At 33.9% G+C, this 9544-nt stretch overlaps 1 protein-coding gene across 1 annotated transcript; it reads left to right on the plus strand.

Annotated features, from left to right (window-relative positions):
• The first annotated feature begins 3302 nt into the window (after positions 1-3302).
• Positions 3303-4450, plus strand: LOC149184358 (glucan endo-1,3-beta-glucosidase-like). The gene is made up of 2 exons (XM_089418913.1): positions 3303-3378; positions 3492-4450. Exons 1-2 carry the CDS (start codon positions 3303-3305, stop codon positions 4448-4450), a joined length of 1035 nt encoding a protein of 344 aa, XP_089275039.1.
• The last annotated feature ends 5094 nt before the right edge of the window (positions 4451-9544 follow it).

The raw sequence follows: 9544 nt of genomic DNA on the forward strand, positions 1-9544 counted from the left end.
TATGACACCAATCTCGCCAAGAAAGACGAGAAGCCAGACAATTAAGAATTAAGAAAATTATAGGTCCAATAGACCAATTTGGTCTCAGTGGACATTAACCACCACCACCACCAACATCATATAGTATCAAGATTGGTTTTGTGATTTTTTTTTGTGGGACTTTTAAAATTTTTGTTTTTATGTTTGAAAAGTATTTCAAGCTGATTATATAAAATATGAAGGTCGATTTTGTGATTTTTTTCTTATGTATGTGTCCATGATTATAAACTATGTTAACATAAGCTATTTTTGTAATTTACCAACACCCATTTATAAAAATTAGTTGTTATTTTAGTAATTTTTTTTATTAATTTAAAAAAAGAAAACATACTTTTAATTTTTTAAAGCAAAATCTAATACTTATTTATACACGTTTTTAATAAAAATAATAAAAATGGATTAATAATATTAAAATGGATTAAAATAATACATTTTATACAAAATATGGTTGGTAGTGTGTGTTTGAAATTGGATTCGCATAATTTATTTTATTTATGAAAATAAATTAGAGATGGTGGGGATTATATATATATATATATATATATATATATATATTCGTTATGGTATGTATGGACAAAAAATGTATATTAAATTTATAAAGAGTCATGTCTTCGATTTTCTTTTTTTGAAAATTTAAATTATAATATATTCAATTTTTCTCCAATTTTTCACTATTTGGTTCTATTAGAATTAATGGTTATAGGTGTGTTATTGTTTTGTGAATTTCTACGTTAGCAATTCTCTGTAATCTACTCCTATATATGTTACCATTGTTAAATCAATACAAATATAGTAAGATTGTGTTTCGTGTGTAACTATGCTTGCTCTCTCATTTTTCAGTTGGTATCAAAATAGGCTTAGCTCTGATTCTCTCAATAGAACTCCTATGATGATGCTAAATCTGCAAGCTTAAATCCTATTACATAGGGTAGAATGAGAGAGTGTTTATTTTCCGTATGACTGATTGTTGGAGTATTGAATTTGATAGTTTTGTTGTGTGTGATTGTGAGAAGGATCCGGAGTACAAAATCATCGTCCAAAGTATTGTACATGTGCTGCTAAAATTTTTTGCATAGTTATTGTGAAAGGAATGTATTCGTCTTGTTATTGAAGAATTTCCGTAAAATTTGTGGATTTATGAATTTCCAACTTGTGAAATATGAAATACCCCATCAAAATTCTATGTTTTGTATCTATTTCAAATTTGTTAGGGGTATTTGTAGCGAAATTGTGGAAAGGGGTTTCATCAAGATTCGAACTCAAGACCTTCAAGATGATCCACATGACGTTTTACTAGGGGATACAGGTGAACTTGTTGTTCAATGACTAGAAGAGTCAATCATGACTTGGTTAATTGCTTACCCTTGTTGGTGTAATTACTTTTTTCTTTTTTTGTATTTCATTATTATATTGTGAATCTCCAATCACGTTTCAAGGGGGTTTTGAGTGGTAAAATTGCCTTTAGCCTCATGGTTCCTGTGACTGGAAGAAACCCTAGAGACTTGAATTTATGGTCATTGAATGAACCACATTTTTTTGGCTAAATGAAGGGCTAGGATATTTTCTCATGTTGGGAGCGTTGTCTTTCTTCTTTAGAAGCCGTGGGGAAGTAAAAGAATAAAAAACCGAAAGTCCACGTGCGTGCTCGTAGCTTCGCGATCATTGTATATTGTTGTTTTCTTTGGAAGCCTTCAATTGAAAATAATTATGGGGTGTGGGTTTGAAATTTATTTAGTGGTGGGCAAAGTTCACTCTTGTATTTTTATTTGTAATGAATTATGAAGAGCCAAAATTATAGAGCATAGTAACATAATTCAAATTAGTGGGTTTTGCTGCATATGGTGATGCAAGAACATCATTGATTTGAATATGTTTACGCTATGTTATACGTTGGTGCCGAGCATGAAACATCACTTTACAAGTTATTTCTTGTGTGCGTTTAAGAGGTCATATTGTACAATTGACTTTTGAATACATTTAATATCTAGACGATCTTCTTAAATAACTAGTGAATATGTTGAAAGACCATGTATTCAACAAACAGTGAATATGTTGAAAGACCATGCATTCAACAAACAGTGAATATGTTGAAAGACCATGCATTCAACAAACAGATGCATGTCCATAGATTGATTGAGTTACTTGAATGTTTTTCTTGCAGAAACCCCAACAAACAGATGCATGTCCATAGATTGATTGAGTTACTTGAATGTTTTTCTTGCAGAAACCCTAACGAGTGTGTCAATATTGTTAATTTTAGAAGTATGAAAATGACAGTCAAAAGAGGTTTTATCTTTGTGTAAGTTTTCAAATAAGTGGAAGTAGGACGATTACAAATTTGATTAGAATTTCAAATGAAAAAGTATGAAAAATTCAAAAATATCATCAATTTGACAAGTTGTGAGGATTTGAAAATCCACCCGACGTTTACCAGATACTGAAATGCGTGCATGTTTTGATCATTAATATTTTCGACAGAAGTTACTATGAGTTTTTTTTAAATGAGTTTTCTTTTTTAATTTTAATTTTCAAATTAATCTTTTATTTCTGACGAATAAAATTAAAAACTCTATAAAATAACCTATCAAAAATTTTAAGCAATGATAAAATTAGAATATATTTTTTATAAAAATTAAAACTTATTTTTATAAGAAAAAAAAAATATTAATCAACTAAATTAAACTCAAAAATTAGTTTTATAAACGGATTACAATATACTAGGCCTTGGCTACAGAACTTGAACAAAACCTTTAGAATACTTTAAGCCCATTACAATTGCGAGGCATGAATATAAAAATCTTTAATCTCTCTTTAAAAAAAACTCTTCTACCGCCTAACTCTTAAAAATATGCCCATGCTCATTAAACCATTGACTTTCCTCGAATATATAAATATTAACTATGATCGCGCTGCAGGCCAATAACAACTCTTGCGAATAAACTATGCGATTCTTGCAGACTATGCTGGTTCTTGCTAAACCTTGAAAGTCGTAGATTGGAATTCTTTGCACTGGCGAAGACTAAGGGTGCCGGCGGCTCTGGTTCTTTCACATAATTAGTGAAACATTCAATGGTGGTAGGCTGCAACCCTACCACCACCTAGGAGACTACCACGATGAAACAGTCAATGGTCGTAGGCTGCAACCCATCCCACACGGCACGGTATCCAACTTTGTGTACAATGGCTGTGGACAGCAGTCGAGCTTCCTATAAATGGACGTCCTCCCGGAGAGTTTCTCAAGTCTCACATTTTCTCTGAGAAATATGGCAGCGTCTAATGAACAGATGAAGAGAATCTTGATTGGGTTGATTGCCGTCTTCTTTTGTGCAATCGTCACTGGTAAATTAGCATTACCCAACTATTCTTCAATTTTTGAAAGGCAATTGTTATTCAAGACTTAACATCGATTGAGTTGTATTAAACTGATTACTTTTCTTCAATTGGTTGTGCAGATGGTGATAAAATCGGAGTGAACTACGGAATGCTCGGAGACAATCTGCCACCTGCAGACCAGGTGGTAACTTTGCTGAACGGCCAAAACATCGGGAAAATGAAGCTTTTCGGTCCAGACAGTGGTGCATTAAATGCTTTTGCAAATTCTGGGATCGATGTAATCGTAGGAGTCAGTAACGACGATTTGCAGGCCATCTCCTCCAGCCAGGACTCAGCAAATGCTTGGGTTAATGACAATATTGTCCCCTATTCCAGCACCAGTATCAAATATATTGCGGTGGGCAACGAGGTTTTGCCTAGCTCGCAGTACGTATCGTATCTTGTTCCTGCCATGAACAACATTCAAACCGCGATCCAGAACGCCAATCTGCAGAACATCAAGGTCTCTACCCCCCATGCCTTCAATGTTATAGGCAACAGTTACCCGCCTTCACAGGGAGCATTCAGTGACGATGTGAAAGATACCATGAGCTCTATACTCAAATTTCTGTCAGATAACGGGGCTCCGTTCATGGCCAATGTGTATCCATATTTCAGCTACGTTGGCGACAGCAACGACATTCATCTGGACTACGCTCTCTTTCAGCCCACGGCTACGGCGGTGACAGACGGAGATAACAGCTACAGCAATTTGTTCGATGCGATGGTGGATTCTATTTTCTCCGCAATGGAAGCCTTGGGATATTCCAACATCCCGCTCATTGTTACTGAAAGCGGATGGCCTTCTGCTGGCGCGGATGCGGCCACAACTGAGAATGCTCAGGCTTATAACAACAATCTCATCCAACATGTTTTATCGAATGCAGGGACACCCAAGAGGCCGGGTACTAACATCGAGACCTATATCTTCGCTCTTTTCAACGAAGACCAGAAAACTGGGGACGAGATAGAGCGTCACTTTGGGCTCTTCAACCCTGATCAACGTCCTGCATACTCTGTCAACTTTTCTCCAAATTGACCGCAACTCAATTCTCCTTAATTATTTGTATGCAAAATGCAATGATATAAATCTATAGAGGATGCTGCATAAATAAACATCCTCCTTCCTTAAAGTGCCGAAGCCGTCACAGTATTAAACAAGTTGGATTGAGAAATTTTAATCTTTGAAATGAATTGTTAGTCGAGCAAGATATGATAGATGGTGGTCAGGCAAACCACAAAAAAATGAATCCATAATGCCGTGATGATATTTTCTCTTTTAATGATCTGTGATGAACAATCTCAATAATTATTCTATAATATAAATATTATTTAAAGAATAATTTAATTTATAATATTAAAAATTTATTACATGATAGTTAATGTTTATTATTTAATAATATCAATATTATTATTTAAAATATAATTTAATTTATAATAATAAATAATATTATAATTATTATGATTTTATTAGATGATGGTAGTTAATGTCTCTTGCAATAACATTAATTATATGGTTAACATTCTTATAAAATCTTGGGAAAATAGATAATGAATAATTCATAATAAGAATAAAATGGAAAATTCAAAAAAAAATCATAAAAATAAATTATGGGATTTTTAAAATTTTTGTTTTTATGTTAGAAAAGTATTTCAAGCTTATTATATATAGTATCAAGGTAGGTTTGTGAATTTTTTTTTTATTATGGGATTTTAAGAAATTTTGTTTTTATGTTAGAAAAATATTTCAAGCTCATTATATAAAGTATGAAGGTTGGTTTTGCGTCTTTTTTTTCTTATGTATGGGTCCAGTGTTATAAACTATGTTACCATAATTTCTTTTTCTAATTTATTAATAGCAATTTATAAAAATTATAAACTATGTTATTATAATCTATTTTTTCAATTTACCACTATCAATTTATAAAAATTAGTTTTTATTTTAGCAGTTTTTTTTTTTATTAATTTAAAAAGAAAACATATTTTTATTTTTTTAGGCAAAATCTAATACTTATTTATACAATTTTTAAATAAAAATAATAAAAATAGATTAAAATAATACATTTTATACCAAATATTGTTGGTAGTGTGTTTGAAATTGGATCTCCAAAATATATATATATCAACAATATTCGTTGTGGTATGTATGGACAAAAAGTGTATATTAAATTTATAAATATTTATGTCTTTGATTTTCATTTTTTGAAAATTTAAATTATAACAGATTCAATTTTTGTTCAATTTTTCACTATTTGGTTGAATTAGAATTAATGGTTATAGGTGTGTTATTGTTTTGTGAATTTCTAGGTTGGCAATTTTTAGTTTATCAAGTCCACTTCTATTTGATCTAGTCTGTAATCTACTCCTATATATGTAACCATTTGATGCAACCCTAAGGCTGTTACACAAATATACCTAATCGGGGCTTAATTTCCCCTTAATAGCCCTTTAAAGCTCCATGCCCTCATGCATGCATATCGGAAGCGTTTTATATGCTTTTGGCCTTAAAAATCCCAAATCACCCCGCTTTACACCCTTTCTCTACAAAATATAGGCCCTTTACTCTATCGGGAGTGGAAAGCCTTCGAAAAAAGCTTAAACTATGCCTTTTTCCCTTTCAGGACCAAATACTCTTCAAAACGCTAAAACAAAGCTTTTACACCCCTTTTACAAAACTATTTGTGTTAATGCCACAGATATAGATCTGGCCAATCGGACGGCTTAGATTAGATCACAATATCGGCGATCGCAGTCTCAATGCCCGTAAATATTAGCGCTATCCTTGGTGGAGTTCCGATGCTATAGCGTAATTGCTATCGGCAATAATAATGGCGCTTAACAATATATAACCCCTACTTCAAAACCCTCCGACGCAATGGCCTTTATGGACCTGACAGGCTATCCAATCAACACTATATTGTTTCGGGTATGGGTAGGTTGCGCTATCAGAATTCAGCGATCACAAGCCGGTTCCCTTCCTCCGATGCGACACAATTTATGTATTGGATCCGATATAACTCAAAAGTAACATTTATATTATTTTAGGTCTGTTATAACGATCCGCTGAGTAGTTTTGCACTATTTCTCTGTGTAAATGGGTTTTCCGCTTGCGGACCCAAATTACACTAAGTTTGCCTTAATTATGAGGATTTCTACCGTAGAGTATAAAAACACAGAGCCAATGCCAAAATCATTCGCATATAGAGAAGGAGCAAGAATTCGAGGCCTCCACGGGCCGATTATATAATTATGCATGCAATACTGACCTTTCCACAATAAAAAAATAACAGAGTCTCGCATTAGGCGAGATTATACAAACAAGGACCTCTGCTTTAAAAGAAATTTATTCAATTACTTGGTTCCACACTCTAAATCAATTCTCTATGTACAGATACACATACAAAACTATATTTGGGGTTCTCTGCCCTCTCTGGCCCGATTTCTCTAGTTAATGGCCTTTCCCTCTTATGCTGCCTGTAGGCTACAATACTCTCGATCCTCTCCCTCTCTGTCTCACTTCTGACTTTTCAGAAAAGAAAGGAACACATATATGATAAATTGACCATCTCCTCCACAATTAGAGGAATAAATTATACATTTATAATTTAATCATATCCTAATCTAGACAAACTAGACTACTTGGCTCAATCTCCATGCAGGGAGGATCATTTGCCATTTTATTCCCAATTTTGTTGAGAATTAGGCCACTCTTAACTACTTACATTTATTTAAAATTAATACAAATTTAACAGCCAAGTCTTCCTCCAAACTTGCATTAGCCACAACATGTGACCACTCCATCACATTGTTGGCTAGGTCTAGATGCTCTTGCGTCAGACTCCCAAGGTTTAAATTAATCACAATCTCCTGATCATGCGCTTCTGATTTGTGTCCTCTTAGATCCAATACTTGGTTTGGTAGTCTGTCCTTGGTTACTGTTGTTGTTGTTTGTCCCTCAAGTCTCCATCCTTTATGCTATAATGCGCCATCGGTCATGCTTTCACCGTTTGCTGTTGTTCTTTCAATATATCTTACTGCTGTTTTGCTCACTCTAATTCCCAGTTTTCCATTCCCTTCACCTGTACCATTCCTTCCATTCAATCTTCCTTTCTTCTTTTGTCCTTTACTTGTTTTATTGGAATGTTGTTTTATGAGTCTCCACAACTCATCCAATTCTTTGTCCACTTCACTTCTCCCATATTGAATAATATCCTCCTGCAACTGATTGTGTTCTTGAATAAGAACATCATAATCTTTGTGTCCATATTTTCCCATATACATTTCTGAAATGCATAAATTCCTTCTCCATTGATCCTCTGCAATAACCTCACTACTTCTTAATCCAATTCTTAGCATACTTGTAACTTCACAAATTTCTTGAAATCTCAGAATTTTTCCTTCTTGTTTAGCTACTTGGAATATTTCTTCTTCCAGTAACTCCATTTTTGCACTCTTAAGGATTATGGCATTATATTTGTCTACTCCTAAAATGTCATATTTAGCCTCTTCTTCATCAGTAAACCCCTGTAGTATAATAGTAATCCTGTTACTATCATCTCTTGAACTCATTTCTAATTCAACACTCCCATACTGTAGATTCCACACCATTTCATATTTCTAAGACATTCTAATCTCACCCTTAATTAATTCGATCTATTCTTCAGAATTAACTTCTTGGTTCAGATTGACTTCACATTGCCTTGTTCCTGCATATAAATCTTCATCAAAACTAATAAATTCAATAAGCACAAATGCTTTACCTTGCTTCCTCATTATGCCAATATTTCTGACAACTTCTTTTCCATATTTGTCATTCACGACAACTTCTTCATCCTTATTCAGTTCTGTTTGTACAATTTGATCACTTATTCCTTGGTTTCCTTGCCTCTCTTTGAAAAGACTTGACTTTTACCACAAATCTGCCATCTCGATTGGAATTTCTCCCAAAAGTTCTGCACAATCTTCATTGTCTGCATCATCTGTCTTTAGTCGTTCTTTACTCTGGCTTCCTTCAAGGTCAATGATCTTCAATGATTGTTTAATATCTACATAATTTACTACAACTATGTTTAACAGCTGCTCTTCTCTTTGCATCACATGATTATGTGAGTTTCCTTCCTTTAACTTCTGAAAAATCATATCTACGTTGTGTCCTTCACTTATGATAACACTAAACACTCACCTTACTTCAGTGTATCCTTTGATCTCAATAACTTTTTTGCCATCCTCCTTTTGACTTATCCTTTGGATATCACCTGACTGGACATCTTCTTTCACTTGGCTGTAACTTTCCTCCTTATTCTGCATATGACTCTAAGTAGTCATCTCTCCACCCGTTAATATAACAATTTACAATAACTGCTTGTCTTTCCTCAATTCTATATGACTTGCAAACACACAGCAACCTTCAATTTTCAAAGTACAATACCTTCCATTTTCTTTTGATGCTTCAAGCACCAATCCTCCATCATAGATCTTTTGGATTTCAGCAGATCCTTCTTGCTGTGACTCCATTTCTCTGAGTATTTCCTTCTTTAACAAATCAATACAAATTTGTTCAAGTTCCCTGAACTCGCTCATCAGCTTGCCATTCCACCTCTGTTGCAATAGCTTGCAATAGCTTCCAGTTGACTCTTTTCTTCATTCTCCATCTGTATATTCGATCTTTGTTTGTCTTTCTTTATACTGCCATGCTAATCTATTGTTCTTCATTCTGCTGCCAGTTGCTATACTTCTGCAATCTGATGCCTTCCTCAAATTCATTCTCATATAGCTGGTCATCCCTTTCAAATTATTGGTTCCTTCCATCTTCATCTTGTCGGATTAATACTTTTGTCTCCTTCATGTCTCTGAGGACATAACTTCCCTGTTGCTCCTGATCTTTCATCTCACCTTCAAATAATCTCTGCTCAATTTCTCTGATTTCAGCATCATATTTATTAATTTTGTCTTCCACACCATGCATAGTAATCATATCATTTTCTCTATCAACTTCTAAAAGCTTCATTTCTCCTTCAGGTTCCTTGAGCACTCTTTCCAAGAGTTCTATTTCCTTGTGAAATCTCTCGAGTAGTTCATCACAACTTCCATTCTTAGCTTCATTCCTTTCCTGGCAATCCTCTAGAGTTATCAT

The sequence above is a fragment of the Pinus tabuliformis genome, chromosome 3_2 (assembly GCF_031772625.1).
Source record: "Pinus tabuliformis cultivar Carrire ecotype Pingquan chromosome 3_2, CPIR1, whole genome shotgun sequence".
Classification (NCBI taxonomy): domain Eukaryota; kingdom Viridiplantae; phylum Streptophyta; class Pinopsida; order Pinales; family Pinaceae; genus Pinus; species Pinus tabuliformis.